At 42.3% G+C, this 25,488-nt stretch overlaps 1 protein-coding gene across 4 annotated transcripts in view; it reads right to left on the reverse strand.

Moving 5' to 3' along the window:
- Positions 1-3,853: 3,853 nt before the first annotated feature.
- Positions 3,854-25,488, reverse strand: part of LOC147012180 (uncharacterized) — a 142,945-nt gene continuing 121,310 nt past the window's right edge. For 2 of the 4 annotated variants that reach the window (XM_085855957.1, XM_085855958.1), the window contains 3 exons: positions 17,634-17,721; positions 13,181-13,283; positions 3,854-4,694 (listed from right to left, as the gene is read on the reverse strand). In XM_085855957.1, coding sequence (XP_085712083.1) covers positions 4,078-4,694; positions 13,181-13,283; positions 17,634-17,721 — 808 coding nt within the window. In that variant the 3' untranslated portion in view covers positions 3,854-4,077. The remainder of the gene's footprint in view (positions 4,695-13,180; positions 13,284-17,633; positions 17,722-25,488) is intronic. The other 2 variants (XM_085855959.1, XM_085855956.1) reach the window with 2 other exon arrangements.

A 25,488-nucleotide genomic window follows, 5' to 3' on the forward strand; every position in this document is an offset into this window, starting at 1 on the left:
ATGACCAGATCTCCCACTTCAACTTCATTGTGAACGGACAGACGGATCGAAGGACATCGACACCCATATTATTAGGTCATACTCGAAGAGATGACCTAAAAAGGAACGGGAGGAAAACACACCAACAGGAGGGATTGGGGACAAAATAGAGGAAGACAAATATGGGATGAGGGGTAGAGAAGGATGCACAGGGTGAACAAGATGGATACGGCCACAAACACCATCACATAAATGGAAGGAAAATATGGAAACTTGTGAAGAGGTGGGCATGGAGAGAGTTAATGTGAATAGAAAAGTTCATGCTTAGGATGGGGGATGACCTGAGTTTCACAATCAACTTGGAGTAAACATTCCCCTTCAGAGAACAAAAGTACACATTGGTGGTTGAACAAGGTTGTCATTTCACTGCATGCAGCATGTTGGCAGCCCAGGCACGAGTGATGCATAAAAAGCCTTTACTCCAATCAAAATGAGCTGGGAGCGTAACCAGGAGTAAGCTCATTCATCGTCGACCACATTCACATTGGTCACTGGGTGCTTGTCAACCCCTTATTGACTGCAATCCATTTTTGGTACAACCCAATCCTTCCCCAAATCGATTTAACTTTTCTCTTTCATTTTGGATGCCTGGATAGTATTGTCCAACTCTTCCTATCCTGTACTATGCTCTGCAGGACGTTGGTTCAACTGAAGCAGTGTTTTTGGCTCGGGTTGCAATACCAGATGGGTCGGCACTCTGTCCCAGGATACTCGACTAAAGGTGCAGGGATTTGCAATTTCGTTGTCCTCTCATACACATCAATTGTCTTGCGACGTGTACGACGGAGTTCCTCCACCCGGATTAGCACCCTCATATGTATGGCTTACCCAAAACACACAAAGATCATGTAACGCACGTTACATCCGATATTATCAATGACGGGTTGCTTGTAGCAAAAATTGGAATGGTTAAAGGGGTGACCACAAATCAGTCCTTCGTGAATTTTCCAGATACGCTGTCAAAGACTCCTCCACAATTGCAATCCTAACCAGGCATCACCTTTGCAAAAACGATGCACATGTCATGCCGACGTTCATTTGATATCTCTAGCTTATTCATAATCTTTCCGCTCGAGGAAACAATCGATAACTGTGCAGCATTGCTATTCCATAGCAATCGTGAACCTTCAATGATTTCCAAAATCGGTGTTTATTGAACATATTACTGTGCAAACTTGTGCACAGTGGAGTTGTTTCATCTGCAGCATGAATGTACGATTGGATGTCGTACGAGATCCACACTCGGTCCAACTCTCACCGTTATACATTTGTCTCCTTCCAAGAGGTGAGACTTCCATGAGAGCCACCAACTTCATGTGCATTTTCGATATGACGACGATACCGTTGCAATTTTCGACTCTGCTGCTGCGTGCAAGGACTTCCTTGCATTTCAATTGAAAAATAAATAAAAACTTCAATAAATTGCTTTGATCTTTAACACCCAGCATTCTTGCAATGATCCTGATAAGTGCAAGACAAAGAGCTTTGAAAATGTCTTCTTTTTACAATTGGTTCAGGATGTCAAGGATATCTCTTGGCAAAGGACACGATGGGAACTTAACATCCACCACCCAATGGCAGCAAACTCGATGCCTAGCTTAACGTCCATCTGAAGGACAGCACACATTTTGACATCTCGCCCCACCTGCAAAACATCAGAATGAGTTTAGAGCTGGATCAGGACTCAAACCTAAGTTTGACAGCTTAGAGGCCCATGTGAAAATTTCTAATATTTTGCATCTAAAACAACCACAACCCAACCACCCCAGATTCCACCACCCTCCTCTCTCTCATATTCTCCCAAATTTACTACCTCACCTCTGTGGGTGGGAAATATATATTAGTATTTAGATGGGCCTTGGGAGGTGGATGTTCTGCACTGTTGTTTTACAGAATGCTTTCCCGAATGAAGCATTGCATTTACATATTTATTATAAACATTTTTACAAGTTGTAAATGCATATTCGAAAAGCATTAGCAGAGAGAGAACAAATTAAAGTTTGAATGGAAGGAAACGATTGTACCTTGACAACTCCTTTGCTATTGCCAGCCCGACCAAGTGTGGAGAGAAAAACAAAGATGATACCGCTGGTATCCAGAGTGCAACTGGAAAGTTATATCACTTCCCCCAATCTTAGTAGCTGTGTTTGTCCATTGTATATGCCATTTGTGTTCCAGCTCTCCCATGAGCCTCAGACCCTGCACAAATAAACCTACCACAATTATAATCATCTTCCCTCATGAAGCCCGAGTTTGATCACCTGAATCGTTTGGCATCGTCCGATCACCTCAAGATAAATCTACACTTTACGTGTGCACAAGAAAAATAAAGCCCCCTATAAATGTAATCTCACGCGATTGATACCACATTTGGAGCCAGATGTTGTGAAATCGTTTCACGGCCCAGGATTTAATGGTGAAAGGTGAGAAAATAACGAAACAAACAAATATCCTCGTACTCCAGGCATTTTTAATAATGCTTTTATTTTAAATAAAAACTTCTGAGCTTCATGCAGAGATACATTTGCCCATCGACGGCACTTGTGGTAAAACTTTCAACTCCAATGAGACGTTCAACGTCAATTTGGCTTAAAAGCTCAAATTTCATGAGGATGAGCATTCCTCGAAGGTGATCGCCATCAAGATTCTTCACTTTTACATCCTTACATGAAAACAAAAAATAAAATAAAAAATTTTTTTTTTTGATTAAACAGCAAATTTAACCTGAGCATGTTTCCCACAAAATGTTTTACCCTCGTTGGTCCACAATTAGTTGTGGAAAAAAAAAATAGAAACGTGCAACATTGCTCAGCCAATCATAAACACAGAAAGGCAAAACATGGCAGTCTCCACAGAAAGAGGAAATGCACTGAAGTTGCATTTTCTGCTTTAACGACGCATCGACTTCAATATTACAAGTATCCATGTAAGGAAGCAAAACAGAATTTTTTTTTTAAATAAATGGACATAGCAATTCCCACTTTGAAATTTGAGACATGGTGTGCATTTATACATTTACAAAGCATAAACAGATAATCAGCGCCTCCCCTCAACTTGCTCATTCCAACCACAAAAAAAAAAAAAAAATAAATCCCCCCAAAACTCTGGGTTCGATGTTTTGAAGAAATATCCCTGAAAAGAAAAAAATGGCTCATTCGAGAAAACAGGCAATCCCCTGCATCACTCACGAATCCAAAAGACTTACCAACACACAAGTAGAAATGGATTTACTGCAGCACAAAGACAACCATACGTACCGCAGGTAAAACTGGAAGAATATTGTTTTTTTTTGTAGTGTTGGTCAGAGTGACGGATCAAATGCCATCAGAAAGCACTTGACAAGAAAATTTGACACTCCAAAGACAGACGGCAGGGTCACGCCGCAGTTTTCCAACCTTCAAAAACCGCCGGTGCATATTTAAAGCCGTGCCAATCCGAAAAAGGGCCTTTTGACGTCTTTGGCAAGGAAAATACACTCCTGACGTGGCCGCTCCGATGTCAGAATGGCTTTGGAAATCGCGAGACGTCCCTCGCACCCCTGCTGCCAGCAGAGGCACCAAAAGAACACGGGTCTTCTGACTTGTACAAAACTGTTGAAAGCCATGGCAGAACTTGCATACATGTGTGTGTGTATATATATATATATATATATATATATATATATATATATATATATATATATATATATATATATATATATATATATATATATATATATATATATATATATATATATATATATATATATATATATATATATATATATATATATATATATATATATATATATATATATATATATATATATATATATATATATATATATATATATATATATATATATATATATATATATATATATATATATATATATATATATTAATCTTTAAAAATCAAAATGGGACCAGCACAAGCAATTGCACATAAAATCAATGCTTTTCGATAAATTTTATACACGAAAGGAAGAGCATAAAATATCCATTTCATGTTTTTGGAACGGAGAAAAGCCACTCCAAAGACATGCAAAAAAGGAGCCAGTCACAAATCCCAAGCAGCTCGGATGGACATCGAGCGAATAGGGATGACAGGCCGACGGGGAGAGTTCCGATATGTCCGCACCCCACCTCTTGACGGCTTTCGCTGAACGGCAGGAGATACCAGGGAGGTTGCACCTTCATTTTGCTCTTCCGAGACCTTCACGCTCGGCTGGTTAGCGGCACTTCCTACCTCTTTTGGCATTTCTCTTGGAAAGGACTGCTCAAGACTGGGCGGGTCAGGCCTTTCCTCACAAAGACCAACACGCAAGGCGTTTCGAGAGGCATTTGGAGCAGAGCTTGACGGTGCCTCGTGATCTTTTGACTCCCGGCAATCCAACTTTTTGCAGCACTCGTTCGAACCACCATCTTCGCTATTTTCATCCTCATCACTGGTGATGTGCAAAGACTCATCAAAGACTATGCAGTAATTTGAATTGTCACTCGTCACCGAGGTCTGCGCGCACACTTTGGAATGAGAGTCATCGGGCTCACAGGGAGAAGATGCGCCCTTTGGGGCATCGCAGGCTCTGCGCGAATCGGCCAAAGCTTGCTGGACGTTGCGGGCTGCGTCGGATGGACGACGGTACAACTCTCCAACCGCCGAGGTGGAGAATGGTGCTGTTTGGGGACATGGTAAGCACAATAGGGAAAGGAAACAGGGAGAGGGGGGGGGTCAAAGTAGAGCAAAAGGTAATAAATGCATTTGAATTCTAATTCACAAGCATTGTGCATTAGCACCGTTTCATGCAAACCAAGTACATACTTCACTGCATTGTGATGGTTTGGATGAAAGGTGTGCTCGGTGCCAAGTTGGGCTCGTTCTTACAAACAGTTAAATTATTTTGAGAAATGTCCTGCAGAACATCCTCATCACTTGCACAACAGATCAACATCGCATTCACATTACAGTTCCTCACCAAACTTATGATTCCTCACCTAATGAACAATGCATCAGACAGCAATTCAGTGTAAACATTATTTCTACAGAAGAAGAACAATAAAAAGGGTTAGTTTGCAGCTTTGCCATTTTGTCATTGCTTTACGAGCGGCTACCCGAAGGCCGTGTGCTACAAAGCGCTTTGCTGGATGATGCGTTTTTTTTTTGTTAGTAATCTTTCAACCTAAAGAATGAAGAATCGGCCTCCATTTGTTCAAAAATATGTCCTCTTGTTTGGAAACATGGGAACAATACAATCGATTGCAAAATAAACTGCTGACATATAGAGCGTCGAAGAGTAACAGTTATATTTTTCTCTTCAACTCAAGCAAGGAAAGCTGATAAACACGATCGATGGATGCAAGCCGTTAGATTTCACATTTTTCAAAACATTCGAGCTTGTAACTGCGACGAGAAATTGCACTTCACGTCACATCGAACGCCGCGTCAAACAGTTTTGTCTCGACGTTCAGGTGAAGAGGCAATCCGCTAATCATATGGGTTGGCTTGCTTTGCGTTCTCATCTGAACCACTGACTCACGAACCTCCGGTTCAAATCCCATAAGCTATATGCATTTGTCCATCATCTATTGCCAGCCCTGTGTTAAAGGATATTTAAAAAAAAAAAAAAAAAAAAAAAAAATTATATATATATATATATATATATATATATATATATATATATATATATATATATATATATATATATATATATATATATATATATATATATCCTTGTAGTTTGTATTAAAGTACACTGAATGTCTGCCCTGCATGGGAGATATGTACAAGTACCACTACATTCCCGAGATCAATGAAAAAAACAATTTCAAGAGGCGACGCTGGGAGGAAACAATGGTGCCGAGGTGGTGATGCCATGCCTCTAACGGTCATTCACTCCAAACGCGGTTGGAGTACCCAATTTCATGATGTCATAGTTATTTCAACCAAATTGGTTGGCATTCACTGAAAGAAAGCATGCAAATCTCACATCTTTACTTGCAATATGAGCCAAATAAACACCTCACACAACCAGACTTGTGTGCAACTTTGATGAACTCCTCAAATACCACGAGGGTTTCTCTGCGCCAGCTCGCCCGTAATTGGTTTAATAGGAATGGGAAGTCGCCAGCAAGTAGAGACCTGGAATTCAGGCATGCCAGTACGGGATAAGGAATACAAGTTACCAGCCAGACATTGGGTGGTTAATACGTCAGTATTGTCCATATCGTCAGAAGATTCAAACATTCACGTATTTACATGAAATAGAAAGCTGCACAACTGTATCAGACTGGTCGTCATACAATATTGAGGACATTGCTCATCGCACAATTGGTTCCTGGTACTTTCATGTGGAAATCGCGCAGGAGGTTGATATTTTCCGGGTCGCAAATGAATGAAAGATATTGCATTCAGGAGAAGTCCATTTCGTTTGGCCAATCAGGCCCGTGCTATACCTCACCCTCAGCGCTCCCAAGCTTAGTGCAAATTACACGACCAATGCCAAAAAGGGAATTCGACTAAGGTGCCAGCACACAATGGCCTTCTTTTTGAAACACAGTATAAGGTCCATCATTTCCAGAACATAGATACAGAAGGGCCAGCCAGCTTTGTGCACACATCCAAGATGAAATTTGAAATTCAGCATCTCCTGCTGTCACTGCTCCAGAACAGCCGTTTTAGTAAGGACCACCCCTGTCGAAGATCAAATCCAGAGGAGACAGCTCGATAACAAGCACGCCACCAAGCGAGCAATCTGGGAACCACTGAGCATCACCCATTTCCATTTATCCTTCCATATTGGTGGTTAACCCATTCTTTATTCTGACGATATGCAAGGGCTGCTACTTTATTACCTCCACCACCAAAGGTGGATGGACGTTAAGTTTTTACATCTGTCTGTCGGTGAGCATGATAACTCAAAAAGTTATGGACTGATTCGGACCAAACATGGTGGACAGGTCGGGTATGTTCATCAGGTATGGGAGTATGTGCCAGAGCAGCGAGTCGCTGCATCCACTTTCCGCCGGTACTCCAGGGGCCTTCGTCTGGCCATTCCCCAGGCAGATGCCTGGCCAATCCCCATCTCCTTGAGATGCCGATCAACCTGCTGCAACCACGAGGCAGGTGGTCGGCCCATTGGCATCCTCCACTCACGAGGCTCCATCGCTGAGAGAATCTGGTGAGCGGGATCACCATCAGGAAAATGAGCCACATGTCCATACAGCCGCAGCTGACACTCACGGACTATGCAGGTAACAAATCTCATTTGAGTCTCTCTCAGCAACCGCTCGTTGGACACAAAGTCGGACCAGCGATAACCAAGGACTATCTGAAGAGACCTGGTACCAAAGGAATTAAATCTCCGTCTCAGATCCCTGGTCAGAGTCCAAGTCTCAAATCCATAGAGCAAGACTGGAAGCACCAGGGACCTGAAGACTGACTTTCACAGCCAAATTGATTCGGTTTTGGTGTGGATCCAGATCCGGATCTGGACAAGATAATTTTGTTTAAAGCGATTCTTCACAATTGACAGAGCCAAAAAAGATGCATAGCATGATATTTAAAATTGTTGAACGGATTTTGATGAAATTTTGTGGAAGAGTTGGATCCATCCATCCATCCATCCATCCATCGGGACCATACTCTGTGCAGAGTGTTGGTGCTGCTTAAGCAGTCTCCTTGGCTATTGGGCACAATCCTGGATGGGTCACCACTCCGACACAGGATACCAGCATGCTGGCACTCATTTTGCCAACCTCGGAAGGATGACAGAATACCCCACCTGGTATTCATTCAACAGCTGAGTGGGATTTGAACTCAGGATCCTAGGATTCCAAACCCACCACCCTAACCATTAAGCAAACACGAGGCAAGCATGGAGTTGGATAGGTGACAAGAACAAGCCGATTAAGATTTTGGTTCAGGTCCAGATACAGATCTGGCCTATCAGCACGATACAAAATGTAAACAGTTCAGCATAGTGGACGTATGTGCTCTACCGAGTGCCATTCTCGTTAACACTTCCCGACATCTGTATTCTTTGTGCTTTCACATTTCTTTCTATGTTGGTTTTTTTCACAATTCTCTTCATTCATTCTAATTCTTGCTTTATCTTCTCTTTCATCTCTTTTACCTGCTCTCCCTCTCTTTCGTTATCTATCTCTCTAAGGAGAAGTGAATTCTTGCAGAAATTTTTCTGTAAGGCCCACTTGGCTTTGCCCGGATGGATTTGAGGGTTGTGCAGTAGCGTCTGAAACCCGAATCCTTTCCAGGTTCCTCCTGAACAAATCTTTGTTCTTTACTTCTTCGGGTTCCTTCTTGGTCTTCCGTTTCACACTGTATTTACTTGTACTCCAACTTCTGTTCTTGTTTCGATTGGTTTTCCTTGATGCCAGTAAAGAAATTTGTTAAATGTGTAAATATGCCATAGTATTGTCCTCCAGGAGGTGAAGTAAAGGCTTATGTATTCGACTAAGATTGTGTGTGCACCTTTTAACGTCACCACAGTCCGCTGTCAGTCTTGCAGGGTTGTGAGAAATGTATTCATATGAAGTAGAACCCATGTGGATGCGCCGATCCGTTACCCGTAATTGGTGGATCTATTTCCAGGGAAATTGTTTTACCAGTGTGGAGAGAGCAAGTTGTCTGGTCTTCACATACTTTAATTTAGTTATTAATCATTTGATTTTAAACACGAGGGTTACAGTGCTTGCTTGCTACGTTAGAGGGTGGTTGTTGTGTGGGCCACAGCTCCAACACTACAAACAAATTAATGCAGCCATGTACACATTATAGGTGAATGGCTACCTTATAATACAGGTACCAAGGTCAACTATTAATTTGGTACTAAGGCAAGCAGCACATTTCTTGCCTGGTGTGAAATATGCTCTTCGATAAGCCTTACAACATTGTTATTCTGTCTTTGAAAAAAAAAAATACAAGAAAAAAAAAGTACGAGAAAGTTATATTCAAACAAAAGTTTAAAATTATAGTTTGACAACAGAAAATGTCAAAATATAATTGTGCATTATAGCAGAACAAATTGCATTAAGGGGAAGAAAAAAAAAGGAAGAAAGAAAAAGACAACCGATTGCGAGCCGTTTTTAATGATAAGAACAGAGAATGCGACAACACTAATTTGAAGAGCGAATGTGGAGATAAAGGGTGAGGGAGGTGGGATGGCGATGCAGGCCAGCTGAGCCCTCTGGTATGCAAGTAAAATATGTTTGGTTCATTCGAATAACAGCCTTGCTTGAGATAATTAAAAAGTTTGACCTCACTGCCCCCACACAATTGCTTTTTTGCGTCAACCTCCATGCAATGAATTTTTTTTTTTTTTTGGCCTCAACTCGAGCAACAACCAAATATACCAACCAATAGACTGCAACTGACAGTGCGAGAATACAGCCGATGAGAAAAGCCTAACGAGGCCTTACCATAACTGCTTACCCGGAGCTGGGAAGTCAATTTCACTTGGACGTTCTGAAAACTTGCACAAATGGTGATTCATCGTGGAGGTTTCACTTTAAAGCCTCTTTGGGGTCGAAAGAGCAAAGCATCTCATGCAAGCAAATGTTAGGCAAACTATTCGAGGCCTGAAACGGGCCTATATTGTTGCCTCATTAAAAAAGAAGCCACCACTGTAGATTTTGCCAGCCGAGCACAACACGTTCGGCCCTTGACGATGCACATTGACGAATCCCAGTTTAAGATCATGTCGAGGCCAAAATTTCAAATTGAGCTACACACAGGCAAGTTGAACTTTTGAAAGCCTGTGTGGAATTAATCTGCATTTCGTTCTCTTCAAAATGATGGATGCGGTATGTGGCTGTGGCTTAGCATCGATTATTGCAGGGTTACGGTGGTGCCACCGATGCAGTGCCCCTGTAGGTTCCGGGCAGGAATTTGGAATCTGTTCAAGCGATAACTTCTCTAAACTACACAAAGGACAGTGTGGCATTTTCAACAAACACCAACTAAAGCCGGCAGACGGGACATGCAGTTGAAGTCCATCTGAGGGATGGCACACACATTGATGCGAAACACCAGCAACCCACATGTCCACCAAGTTTCGGCCAAATCGGTCCATAACTTTTTGAGATATCATGCTGTGTATCTGTTTTGGCTCAATCTCTCAATGGAGAAGTCACTTTAAAAAATTATATTATATGGATCTGGACCTTCACCAAAATCTAATCAATTTCTCCTTGCGTCACACCCAAACTGTCCCCCAAATTTCGTCTGAATCCATCCCTAACTTTATGAAATACACTGCTCTCAAACAAACAGACAGGGGTGAAAACATAACCTCCGTCCACCTTCGGTGACAGAGGTAATGGACGGATCAAAATGGGAAGAGATTTGAAGTAGAATTCCAGGCCAACCTATTTCAAACATCTCCTTCGAGATGCAGCTTATGGATAAAGCTGTCCAGAAATTGAGATTATATCGTCGACTCATTTATAACTTGCACATACTTGCCGAATCCAAAGGTGTAATAAATCAGAGAGTCTTTGTTTTTTTTTTGTTTTTTTTTTTTTTTTTTTTTTTGTATACCTTGGTCGAGGCTCGTATGAGAGCTAACACACAACTCACAGCAAGGAGGCATGAGACAAGAGGGGCGGGAGTGGAAGGGACAAAACATTGGGGAACAGACACAGGTGAACTGTGGAAGGGAGAGGGATGGGGATGGGACGGGGAACATGGCGAGGAAAGATGGACATTAAAGGGACTTTCAGGAAGGAAAGCAGGAGAATTGAAGGAAGTGGGCTTGGGTGGATTATCGGGGGTAGAAAAGATCGAGGATTTGGATGGGGGAAGATAAGAGGTGGTGGTGAACAGCTGTTTTGAAAGCCTGAAGGGAAGAATGGGAAAGAATAGAGTGAGGAAGTTTATTCCAAAGGCGGGAAAAAAGAGGAATGAAAGAGTGAAGATGAGCAGTGATTCGTGATTTTGGTAGTTTTACCAGAAGGGGGTTGTTGGCGGACCTTGAGCGCCCTGTGGAAATGTGGTTGGGACAAATCGCAGAGAGAGCAGGGGGGGCAAGGCTGGAGAGGAGTCGGTAGAAGACAGAAAGACCACCGACCAACCTGCGGTGATTGAGTGAGAGGCCCAAAGACTCAGCTTCATTGCGGGAGATGCCAATGATCTTAAAAGCCCTGGTTTCGACAGCGTGAAGTCGAGAAAGGTGGGAGGCAGGAGCACCAGCCCAGAGGGGAGAGCAGTACTCCATCAGGCTACGGACAAAAGCTTTGTAAGTGGTCAGGAGCTCAAGAGGGCCGAGGAAGGACTTTGCACGACGGAGGATTCCCATTCGGCGACTGGCTTTTGAGGCAAGGTTGGAAATGTGACTTTCCCAGGAAAGGTCATGGCAGATAGTGAGACCCAGAAGCTTGAAAGAAAAGACTTCTTCCAGAGGATTGTTGAGAAAGTGGATGGGGGGGTTTTGTAAACGGTCCTTTCGAAGAGACATAGTGAGAGTGTGAGATTTGTCTGGATTGAAAGACATGTTCCACGTGTTGGACCAGTTTGTGATTTTATCCAGATCTGCAGTGAGCGAAGAAGCTGCTGCTTGCCGGTCTGAGGGATGACAGATGGTACGGCAGAGGGTTGAGTCATCGGCAAAGAGAAATAGAGGATTTTCCAGAGAGTCCGAGAGATCATTGATGATTCATAGAACACCTTACCCCACATAGTCTTGAGAATGCGTTCCGCAAGCAGAAAATTTGCTTGAGATGACATAAGAAGCTGAAATATTTTGTCCAAGTACTGCTTAAAGGAATGTTTTTGAAGTGCCAACAAGGTAATTTGTGTTCTAGTGTTCAAGTATAAAACTCAATTTAAATAAAATAAAAGTTAAACAAAACAGTAAGTTTCCTGGTTGAAATGATTTTCAATTTTGTTTGAATGACAGACGGGCAGACAGACTATTAAAAAAAAAAAAATAGAATTAAAAAGAATAAAATAAATAAATAAATCGCAACCATGTCTGAAGGAAGCAGTAAAGTTTGGCATTCTTTTTATATGAAATAGGCAAAGCCTTGAAACGAAACCAAACCCATTCGAATGATCCTTGAGAACGCGTTAGAACCTGCTAGAATTACTCTTCAGAAACCTTTAGTATTAAACACGGTGGGTTAGAAAGGTTCTTCTTCATTTTTGACAGACGGATGGAAGGAAGGACACACCCAAATATTGAAGCAGCTTCACCGCTTAAAAAAAAAATACCTTAATCCTCTGTGCGCTGTGTTCTCAGGATGAGATTCCATCTATTTTGCCAAATATAGAGCCAAAGTACTGATAAACTGCAGGGATGCGTTCAAATTAAAAGTAGATCCTCAATCATAAACTGACTTCTGCAGACGGACAGACAAAGTGAAGTAAATGCTAAACTCTGGTTTTCACGCACGCGGGGTCATAAGGGTCTTTTGACTGTGTGATATCAACACATCTCGATCACAACATAGTTTTGAATGAAACATGTATTGCGGTACGCTATAGTGGCGTATGGTATAATCGGTCCAACATCGTCTCGATTATCCATATTGGCAGAGTACTGCTTAGTAACGAATGGAGATTTGGGAAATAGTGAAAAATAGAAATAAATCCAGATATGTGGAAATATCCTGGTATTAAGAACCAGAAAAGTGATCAAAAGGTTGAAGAAATAAATGTTTGTCGTTGTTGTAATACACTTGGTAAAACACGTGGGAAGAACAATGTACGAGACAACAATAGTCAGAATCAACCTTTGCAGTTGTCGCAGTCCGAATCGGTAAAAAAGAAAAAGAAAAGAAAAAAGCGTGAGAACAGGTGTCAACAAAGCATGATCATTGTACACCCTCACAGGCTATCATATCCAGTGCTTCCACGAGTACCAGAAAGTATGAAAAGTATTTCAACAAACAAAACAAACAATTCAAAATAAATAAAAGTGCAAACTTTATCAAAAATCTTCGGCCACATCGGTGAATTGAAGCTTGCAAATTTAATTAAAGAGTTTGTTAGCATTTTGAATCCTGAAATACAAACTTTCAAAGTCAAAAAAAATTACCTCGATTCACCATTCACAACCTCCCCTTCACCGAGAGCGCCAACAAACTTATCAAAACAGATTATTCACCAATGCTCCAAGATCAAGTTAACATTTTCGTGGACTGCTTACCTTTCAGAAACAGCGAAGTCACTTGTGTACCGTTTGGTCCAAAAGCATCCTTTTGGTACGTCTGGCATTGGCCAATTACTTGGTTGGATTTCAGTCTGCTCATCTTGTGGAAAGTCAAAAAAATAAATAAATAAATAAATAAATAACCAATCAAATCAATAAAATAATAATAATAATAATAATAATAATAAAAAAACACTATTTCATTCACAAACACAAGTGAAAACCAACATCAACATCAAATGAGAAAAATAATAAAGGACACAACTTTACAAATTATTTATTAATTCGTGTCATAAATCCTCATTTCTGTCATAAACAAACAATTTGCTGAAAACCAACTCATACCTTCGAAACTATTGACAAATTGAAGCCTGCTTTGAACAAACCTTGTGGTGAACAACAATTAGAAGGCACAAATGGTGACATACAACATTCTTGCAAAATGTATCAAATATAACAAATTGTTCACGGCTTTCATTCATTCGCTGCACCTGGTTTTTGGTTCCTTCATTTCAGGTATGCACACCCGTGCCCCTCTAATGCAGTACCCAGAATGGGAGGACAGGAATATGGTCAATTTTCACAAGGGTACCATCACCCACTCATTACATAAAAAAAAACAAAAACGTGGGATCTTTAATATCCACCAAAAATCATAAACGCCAGCTGGCTACTCCTGAGATTAACATCCACATCAATGGATGGCCAACTAATTGACGTAACACACTTACTTGCAAGAAGGAAAAGTTTATCAGGCCAGAAATCAAACAAAAGATAGCTCAAACACTGGAAAAGTAGCCTTTGCTAAAGATGAGAGACTCATTTTTGGCTGACGTAGACCTTTTTCACAACTAAATGTTCAGGAGGTATACCAAAGCCATAAGAAATAATAAAAATAAAAACAAAAGGTGAATCAACTTTACATCAATAATATTTCTTTGAAGGGCCGACACGCAATTTTAATGTCTTTTCACCTTCATTCCCCCTTAATAGTAGACATATCAAAAGGGAATTATCTGCCACAGCGATCCATCCAACTATAACTGGCGCTCGCGAGACCCAGGCCAACTAGAGCTGGCGGCCACACTACCCAGGCCCACCAAAACTGGCACCCACACAGCACAGGCTCACATGGCCAGAGCAAACAGAAATGGCGCCCATACGTTCCCAGCGCACCAAAACCAGTACGTGGGTCATTCCCTGTCAAATCATCAAAGAATCTGCCGTCATCTCTCAGATTTTTGTAAAACTTTGGGAACCAATTGGGATCCATGGAAAACGGCAAGAACTCAAATATTTTTGCTAACAGCCTCTTAATTAGTGAGATACAGACTAACGAACTTTGGACTCATTAGCACGACGTCGCGAATTCAAATGGCCATATCTCTAAAAGTATAACACCTAGAGAGCTGGTTTTGGTGTCATTTTAAAGGTATTTTCATGCCCTATGAATTTGGCTGGGCAACATTTTCCTACCTCCAACCACAAAAAAGTTATCACAAAATATAAACTTCAATCGTGAATCCCCAAAAAATGTATCCTTCAAATTTCCTCAAATTCATCCCAGAGGTACCTTATGATGTCAAGAAGCTTCCACATAAATTTTGTGATGAGCACTCCAATAGTTTCTGAGATATGAGCAATAATGTACATGTACGTATGGCATATAGGTTCGAAAATCAGCATTTGTAATGTATTATACAATCAATAAGTGAGTTCAAGTACACAGTGTTCACTAACCTGACTTAGGCTTTCAATTTCCTCTTCAATGCAGCAACAGCAGCACTTGTTTCTTCCCCTCAGGCCCAGTTGAAAATGAAAGTATATGATACTTCAAAGCAATTTATGGTCGTTCCCTGTGTTCCCTGTCATGGCTAGGTTAGAATGATTGTATAATACATTACAAATGCTGATTTTCGAACCTATATGCCATACGTACATGTACATTATTGCTCATATCTCAGAAACTATTGGAGTGCCCATCACAAAACTTATGTGGAAGCTTCTTGACATCATAAGGTACCTCTGGGATGAATTGAGGAAATTTGAAGGATACATTTTTTGGGGATTCACGATTGAAGTATATACTGTATTTTGTGATAACTTTTTTTGTGGTTGGAGGTAGGAAAATGGTGCCCAGACAAATTCATAGGGCATGAAAATACCTTTAAAATGACACCAAAACCAGCTCTCTAGGTGTTATACTTTTAGAGATATGGCCATTTGAATTCGCGACGTCGTGCTAATTAGTCCAAAGTTTGTTAGTCTGTATCTCACTAATTAAGAGGCTGTTAGCAAAAATATTTGAGTTCTTGCCGTTTTTCATGGGTCCCAATTGGTTCCCAAAGTTTAACAAAAATCTGAGAGATGACGGCAGATTCTTTGCTGATTTGACATGGAATGACCCACGTGCATTGGCTGGACCTATCAAAAAAACTGGTGACAGACTAACCAGGCCCATCAGAACTGGCACCCATACAGCACGGGCTTACGAGAAATGATGCCTGTACTGCCCGAGGAAACCAGAATCGGAGCCCACGTGGCCAGAGCAAGCAGAAATGGTGCCCATACGGTCCCAGCTCACCAAAACCAGTACCTGCATTGCCTGGACCCACCAAAACCGCCAATTGCCTGGCCCAGGCCCACCAAAACTAGGAACCGAGTGGCCCGGGCCCACCAGAACTGGTGTCCACAGAGTCCAGGCTCCCAAGCTGACCAGAAGCGGAGCCTACAAAGTTGGCACCAATATGGTCCTGGGCCCACAAAACAAGTGGCCGCATTGTCTGGACCCACCAACACAAGAACTTCTTGGCCCGGGCTGACCAAACCCGGCGCCCGCAGCCTGGGTCCACCAGAACCGGAGCCTACATGGCTAGGGTTAACCAACATTGGCATCCATATGGTCTCAGCCCACCAAAACCAGCATTGGCATAGCCAGAGCCCAACAAAACTGGCTTCCGTGTGGCACGGACTCACTACATCCAGTGTCCGTGAGACCTGGGCCAACCAGAACTGGCACCCACAACCTGGGGGCACAAGAACTAGTGCCCGCATGGCCCAAGCCTACCAGAACAGGAACCCACACAGTCAGGGGTAACGAACATTGGTACCCATATGGTGACGGCCCAGCAAAACCAGTGACTGCATGGCTCAAACCCACCAAAACTGACACCCATTTGGCCCAGGCCCAACAAAACTGCAGTCCTCGCAGCCCCGGTCAATAAAAACCGAAGCCCATGTGGCCTGGGTCCACCAAAACCAGCATCCGGATGGACTCGACCAACCAAAACCAGAGCCCCAACGGCACAAGATCCAAAAAAACGGCACCCACACTCACCAAAACTAGCCTCGGCCCACCAAAACCAATATCCACCTGGCCTGGGCCCACCAAAACAAGAACCGGCATGGCCCAGGCCGACTAAAACTAGCGCCCATGCCAACCAAAACTGGTGCTCACATGGCCTGGAATCACCAAAACCAATGTGCCTCCACTGCCCAGGCCCAACAAAACCGGTGGCCAAGCAGGACGGGCCAACCAAAACAGGGGCCTGCATATCCCAGGCCCACCAAAATCAGAGGCACAAATTTACCTTTGAAACAGTTTTCCACACTTCATGAGTACGCATCAGCATGGAATAAAACTACTGCACCACAAGCATAAGGAAACCTTAGAAAACAAAAATATTTAATCCTCTATCCTTCCAATGGTTAACCATGGCTGGAGAATGTGATAAAGGAGTAAAAGGATTGAAATTTTTTTCCCCATCAATAACAATGCAATTTTTAAACCTTGTTGAAGGTGAATATAAATAACAACAACAAAAAAAATGCAGGCAATGGTGTTGCCGGGTCGATGTGGATATGCCCCAATCGCATCAGCACAGCAACGATACAATTAAGAAGATTACGAGATCCCGTAAACAATGTTCCTTTCCCTGAAACAGGCACACCCGATTGTTTGTGCACAAACACATTCGTACGGATAATCTCAAAATGGCAAAAGAGGGGAAATGCAAAAAAAAAAAGAGGAACACATGGATGCATCCGTTATGCATGTCATCAGTGCAGACTTTTCGGTGCGGTTCCATTTCACAAAGATCGTTTGCAGGGTTTTAATCAAGCATACATTTCGTTCATTTGTCTGACGGCACAAGAGGTTCAAGTGGAAGAAGGTTACAAACCCTGCAATAAAATGCATTTGGGAAATCCGACATGGATTCCAACGCAAATTAGCATGCACTTCCATCCTCTTTGTGCTGTTGATTGTGCAGAGAGGAGGGAAAAGTGTACGTTCGCAAAAAAAAACAAAAACACAAAAGAAGAAGAAAATCCCATGCTCCCATAAAAAAAGGTGTCATCTCATCAACACCTTCTCAAAAGCTCTCGGCACCCTCCCCATTTCCAGGAACCTGGGCTGCATTTCATTAGAAAGGTTTGCAATGAGGAATACCTGTTTTCCACTTCTCCGAAGTGGCAAATGCACCGTCTCGCATGCAGATGGCGAAGCGGAGCTTTGACCCTCATCGGATGATGATCGCCTGCTCACACAGAAAAGGGCAGGAGGCTGGCAACGTCAATACGTTCTGTTCACAATCCGGAAGAATAAAGTTTTGCATGCTTTCCCGAGCCTGCACTACAAAGTGAGTGGCTGAAGCTTAAGAAGGTGTCGTGTATGTAAGGTCTCTCCAGAAATCAATTTACAGCCCGATAAGGTTTTCCTCAAAATCCAGTAGCCAAGCAAGAGGGAAAGAGGGTTAAGCAAAGAATCTTGACATAAATGCAATTTCAGATTACAAAAGCCAAAACCTAATTAAAAGGCACAAAGCTGACTTACAACCACCAGGCAGTCAATGATTCTTGAAACAGGAATGAAGGTAGACAAGCAGCAGCAAAAAGCAATTTGGATTGTGTGATAGAGTTTGCTTTCAGTACCGAATAATCCTCAAATACATGTTTACTTGGTTTTTGGCCAATAAGAATTACATTCAAATGAAATGAGATAACTTATCTCCTGGAAATAAAATTTGATTGGACATAAAAACTCTGCTCAAAAAAAACCCAAGTCATTGTGAGGGTTTATTGGTTAAGGGGGAGGGAGGAGAGGTGGCCATACAATCTTAGTTGAGTTGTAACAAGGCTAAATCGTGAATATAATGTGTCAACATAAACTTACCTTCTTAGTTACTACAAGCATCCGTTTCCAAAATTAATAATTACTGAAAATTAACCAAAGAGATTACGATCATGCAATTTCAATTGGAACAAAGAATGGCTAAAGCAAGCAAGCAAGCAAACAAACACAAGAACAACAACAACAACAACAACAACAACAACAACAACAACCTTCCCACCAACGTACTCCCTCAGTCAATATTTCATTTGATTATAAAATAAATAAAAAAAAACATCAATTCATCCACTCATGATGTAAAATACATACAAGAGATAATAATACACTCGTATTTTCTGGCCTTCATCCTTGAAACACTTTCTCTTCCTATTTATACAGTTGTTCAAATCTCATGTAAAACTCAAATTACTTGTATTTGCCTCCTCTCATCAAGCTGCACAGGTAATTTTTTTTGCATTTTTCACCCTTGCCATCTTTCAGTGCACCATCTGTAAAAAAAAGACGAGGAAAACGGATCTGTCCAGCTCCCGCCCTCCCCGTCCCCTCTGCTGACCTGTCCAGCTCCCGCCCTCCCCAGAGCTGTCCCGCTCCCACCCTCCCCGTCCCCTCCGCAGACCTGTACCGCTCCCGCCCTCCGCCAACCTGTCCAGCTCCTGCCCTCTCTCCCTCCCTATCTCGCATCCCCTCCACGAACCTGTCCCGCTCCAGTCCTTCCTCGCTCCCGCCCTCCTCCGCAGAGCGTCGCGCTCCCGCCCTCCTCCGCAGAGCGTCCCGCTCCTGCCTGAAACTCAAATTTGGTCGCATTCTGACTGGTGTGTCTGGAGAAGAAGATTTTTAAAGGAATTTATACGATCCAAAAAATAAATGAAAATGAATGCAGGTGAGCAATCCAAGACAATGGGGAAGCATGGTTAACCTCCACCATCGAAGATGGACGGAGGTTACCGTTTTCACCCGTTTGTTTGTCTGTTTGTCTGTTTGTTTGTTTGTGAACAGTATTACGGAAAAACTCCTGGACGGATTTCGACGAAACTTGGTGGGGGGGATGAGGTATGGTCCAAGGATCATGCCATTCGATTTTGGACTTGGTCCAAAGTCCAATATGGCCGCTATGGCGGCCATTTTGAAAAAATATTTGAATTTTTGTTTTTGCATTTCTACATGTTTTTAGTGATTTCCAAGCAAAAAAAAAAAAATTTGTTGGAGAAAAAAAACAAACAAATTTTGCAACTTTTTTTCAAAAAAATTTCGATTTTATTTGAATTTTTTTTTTGCATTTCTACATGTTTTGAGTGATTTCGAACCCAAAAAAATTTGCAACTTTTTTTCAAATAAATGTCGATTTTTTTTTTGGACATTTCTACATGCGCGTTGATCTAGTTTAGTTTCTTCAATCGTGGTTCAGTAGAGTCTGCCGAGTGCTCCCCCTCTAGTTCTTTATTGTTTACAATGTGTAAGCAAACCCCACTAGTATATAAAGCTTGTAAATCACACTTGTACATGATCAGGGTGAAAAACAAAACCCTTGAAAGGCTAAAAGTTACCGAGAAAGTTAAAAAGACACATGCACACGTACTTTTACTGTCACTATAGTGCATGTGTGCAAAACAATTGTACAGCACTGTAGTGTGATGTTGGTAATCGTGCTATGCAAGATGGCTGCCCCACCACAAGGGTGCATCACATTTTTACCCCACACACGTGAAGCGAAAAGCAGCGTTAAGCAATTGGTTCATGTCCCTCCATCCATCCGTCTGTCTGTCTGTGTTTGTAAACGTTAGTTTATGATCGAGGAACAACTTATTTAAATTGAACGAAAAATTTTGAACACAAATCGGAACAGGAATAGGAATCGGAAAACAAACCTGCTATTTTATCGTACCTTCTCACTGAATTTGTCCCGATCACGCATACGCAAAGGAACGAGATAATTATTATTTTTTACTCCGTCTGCGAGTGAAACAAAATTGAAAATCATTCTTCTGCCGCCTCCTTCATGGTCTTGCACTCTCTGCTCTTTCCGTATTTTGTCATCTCCCCTCACCCTCCATAGTTTCTGCATGGCTCACAGAACAATGGTCCACAATCAACCCCCTTCTGGTTAAACTATCTAAATCCAGGATCACCGCTAACCTCCACTCATTCATTCCTCCCCACACCCATTGTTTGTCAAGTTTGCTTTGATCTTGGCCTTAAACTCTGCTGTTGGATTCCCCCCCCCCAAACTGTTCCTTTTGTCCTGTTGTGTTCCGATCCGTTCAGTGTACTCGTACTAGCTATTAAAAAAGCCATGAATAACTACTGTAACATGTGACATGGGATGATACAATTGACAATATCAACGGCGTTAAAATAGTGGTAAATTCGAGAATTAATTTATTTATACAACTTTTACAATTTTTATTGTATTTAAATTGAATTATACTAGTACGTGCCCGTATGTGTGTGCCCGTACATACGTGGCCACACGTGCAAAAAAAAAACAAAAAAAAACTCAAATCGCGTGCCAGAAACAACCACAGGCCATTCCTTTGCTCTTGCGTGCTCGTACGTGCATGCCTGTATGTGCGTGGCCATACGTGCAAACCAAAAAAAAAAATTTTTTTTCAAACAACCACATAGGCCGTTCCTTTGCTCTCATAAAAGACGACTGGATTGGGGAATTGCGTTTATCTATAAATGCGCATAAGAAATCGACAAATTATTAGAATACAGTAAGTCATCACTATCCGGAAGTAGTGCGTGCCGTACGGAATGTTCACATGCATTCCACGAATTATCGCTTACATTGAAGTAACAACTGCTGTGATACTTCCACACAGAGTTGATTAAAATCCAAATTAAAATCAAGTTTACCTCCCTGTCTTTGCTTGCCATGACATTCGCTGCCATTGACCATTGCCACGGTAACTATGGCGCCCTTTCCCCATCGTAACCGGCACGGCCCGTGATATCGTCGGCTGGCTGCGCACCGGCCTACGCAGCCACGTGTAGTCATTGCTTGGTAAATAAATGGCCATAACTTGGGAAGCACTTGTCCGATTAATATCAAACCTTGAAAAGGCACATCCTCAGGTCCTGAGCAATATACCTGGCAAGTTTCAATCAGATCGGACCAGTGGTTGTTGAGAAACAGCAGTGTCTCACACACACACACACACACACACACACACACACACACACACACACACACACACACACACACACACACACACACACACACACACACACACACACACACACACACACACACACACACACACCTGGAATTATAGATACTTAAACACTGAAGAACACAAATCACCTTTTGTCACTTTCAAACCCCTTCCGTTCACCAGTACTTGCACATGTTAAATAAGGTGGTGTATAAGACTGCTTCAATAGCACTAAACTTCGGGAATTATTATTTTTTAAAAACGATCATTATTTTTATTTGAATTGAAGTATACACTTAAACACTGCACAGGTTGTCGTGTTCTCTGAACTCTCTAGTTGCTGAAGTGAAGGTGTCAAAGCAAGTGACAGACTTGGGAGAATGACTGCACAACATGTCACGAACTGTACGTCAGAGAAAAATGTGTGCAAACGGTTTTGAAAACAACGGTCCACGCAACCAGCGTATGCTTTTACCGAGGACCCGTCAATGTCATCTGTCGTTATTGAACCTGTTCACAGCATCTTTACACATTTTCTGCGATGTATAGCTCACACCATATTGTGCAGTCATTCTCCTAAGAATGTAACACGTTTTGCTACCTTCACTCAGCAAACACCTGTTGACACCTCTCCGAGCCCCAACGGTACAATGTTGTGGTGCGTCGGCCATCTTTACAGCACAATTAATAGCATCACACACAGGGAAGTCAGGTCCTGAGTGCTCAACCGATGACACAACTTGCCCCTGTAATAAAGCGCACAATACAATTGTATTACAGGCATCCACCGAGAGCGACAGTGAGATTCACTTACCCTCAGATACACACCACACACACCGTTACAAAAACACCCGTAAATCATGAGCAAGCCGATGCGTTGAACACAATGTCAATAAAAAGATGCAATATAACCCACAGCCTGCCATTATCCAACCCATGGAGAATGTGAAATGCACACAGGCAAGCCGCAAATAAAATAATAAATAGAGGAACCATGTTTGAAAAATGTCACAAGAGTATAAATAATACATTTATTTGCTCAGATTCATTTTGCTGTAGGATGTGATGCTTCGCCAAAGTTCAAAAAGAAAATTCAAATGGCACGTTTCACATTATAAATGAGAACTGAATGTGGTGGAATGGATAGCTAGTCCTGCTTATGATGAAGGCTGGTGTCGATCTGCGTCGGTGGACAGGAAGAACAATGGATGGAATCAACAGGACGTCGATTGAGGTATGCTATAACTGCACCTCGCGAAGCAAGGAGACGTTGACGTTTCAGGTGTTAACCCTTCGTTGCAGCAAAAGAGGAGCATAAATTAGGACTGCTTCCCATTGGCTATACATGTGGATGTTATGGACAACAGAAAATTACAATTGAGGTAGAGGTCTGCTTAAAATAAAGAAAAACAATTCCAGTTAACCAAAATTAAAGTGCTTTGGTCGATGCCAATAATAATAACAACAACGAGAAGGGCACTCAGTGGAGCGCGTATCTTTGTCACGTAATGCCTGATCCAGCAGAACATATCGGGCCCAATACATTTTTGAAATATCATGCTGTACACTACTATTTCGTTTTTGGCTCTATCTCTCAATGGTAAAGAATCACTTTAGAAATCAAATAATTATCGTATCCAGATCTGGATTCGAATCTTCACCAAAATCGAATCAATTCTTCCTTGGCACACACCCAACGTATCCACCAAGTTTCATCCGAATCAGTCAACAACTTTTTGACATATCGTGTTTTATACCGTTTTTGCCCCGATCTCTCAATGGTGAAGAATAACTTTAAAATTTAAATAATTCTCGTATCCGGGTCCAGATCTGGATCTTCACCAAAAATCAAAATCTAAATCGGTCCGTCCTTGTCACACACCCAACCTGTCCACCAAGTTACATCCGAATCCGTCCACAACTTTTTGAGATATCCTGCACACAGACAAACAAACAAACAAGCAAACACAAACAAAGACAGAAAGGGGTGAAAACATAACCTCCCTCACCTTCGGTGGTGGAGGTAATAATAATACTAAATAATAATTTTACTACCTTCCAGTTGATAGCAACGAAGACAGGCATCCCTTCTCATTGTATCGAATCATCACACAGATACTCAACCTTACAAATGGAATGCAGCTTTCATTGTTATTGACTGTTCTTCATTTGTTTTTGTTTTTAACCTCTGCCAAGTTATGTGTGCTTCACTAAATCGCTCGTCACAAAGGACTTTTTGAACTGGATTTTGTGCCTAGCATCCTGGAATGGATCCCGCGTACTGGTATGCACGGAACTCTGACGCGAGTTACTGCTGGATGCAAGACTTTTAGATGCAACACTTGAACTATGACGAAGACCACTTTTTGAAGGCCTCGTATTTGTACAACGAGAAAAACGTGCTCCCTTCACGTGAATTGGCAAGTTGGCTCCCCCGTCCCCCTTGTAATTTTTTTATTTGTGCCCATGACCTGACCCTGGGTACCACCACCAAGTGTGAAAAATTGTGAAGATCAGGCCAGCCCTGTTTTTTGTCCGATAATTTTTCAAATGTACACACATATACATTATACATACACACAAACATACAACATACGTACCATTCCTTTCACACCGTGAGACACACAGGGCTGCCAAGGCAGTTTCATTTGGCTAAGGAGCACAGTCTTGGATGGGTCGCCACTGACGCAGCATATTTATCGACCTTTCACCTTGTGTCTCCTTCGACGGTCACAATTATTCAGATGTTCTTGTGCAGTTGGCTGGGGGAAGCTTGGCACAAGTCTTTCACAAACGGGACGGCCAGGCTGGATATTCGACTCAAGTTAGGGCAGGAATTTAGAATTTGTTCAGGATGCTGGCGAGACCTTGCCTACTCTTTGCGAAAGACACTGTGGTTGGTATCTTTAACGTCCACCAACTAATGTCAGCAGACGGAAAGCCAGCTTAACACCTACCTGAGGGACGGCACAAACATTGTTAAGTCACCCTGCCTGTTGTTGTTTTTGTATGCAGCATATGGCTGCTGGTTGCATCATTTCCTGGAAGCACAGCTGTGTCACCGATGCAATCAGTGCCCGTTACCAGTTAGCTGGCACTCATTTTGCTGACCTCGGAAGGATGACAGGCTCAGTCAACGCACTTGGTGTTATTTCAACGGCACGATAGGGGTACAAACTCAAGACCCGAGAAGATCGTAAGCCAGCCACCTTAACCATCAAGCCAACACCAGGCACCCTGCCTGTGAAGCACTGAGATGACAGTTGTTAGCTCAGACGAGATTCGAACCCTGGCCAGACAGCTTGGAGGTACACGCACTCGTCTCCAGGACATTCACCTTTTGCCATGTATATAATCTGCATATTTGATGAAATCATAATGATGGAACCATTCAAAACATCCTCAAAAAGTTGAATGGCTTTCATCAACGAATCAAACATGCCAAACAATCTTATCCAATGAACTACATTGCTTTCATAATCTCTCTTACAATAAGAGATACATAATGCATTTCCTGTGCTCCATTGGACACGTTGTGCCTGCATCTCCAAACGCCCCACTTGTTATTAGTAGCACATCTGTGCACCAGGCATGCCATTAAAATCAATAAGCACAACGGCTACAGCATGGTCCCTGGTGCAAACTTGCTTCTCTCCAAATCACAAGCCCGCAACTCCGACAGCATTATAATCACACTTCGGCCCCAAGTGGCACCCAATGCTTGCAACCTCGATTATCTTTACAAGTGCACCAAATCAGGAAGAACCATTTGTCCCGCATGCAACCACTTCATTAACTACTGAGAAACATCATGTGATGATCGATTACGACATGAAGCGCTGTGCGGTCCAGGTACCAACGGGGAAAATAAATCGAGAGGCCACCGTTTTGCATTACAATCCGTTCAGATTTTCTGCAATGCCGGCAAACCACCGAGAAACTCGAACGGCACCCGGTAGAGCGCATACCTCAAGCAGGCTGATCAGTTTACGTTTTGTATCCCACTGATGGGCTGGATC

The sequence above is a fragment of the Eptatretus burgeri genome, chromosome 15 (genome assembly GCF_056783735.1).
Source record: "Eptatretus burgeri isolate ZD-2024b chromosome 15, Ebu_testis_v1, whole genome shotgun sequence".
Lineage (NCBI taxonomy): Eukaryota > Metazoa > Chordata > Myxini > Myxiniformes > Myxinidae > Eptatretus > Eptatretus burgeri.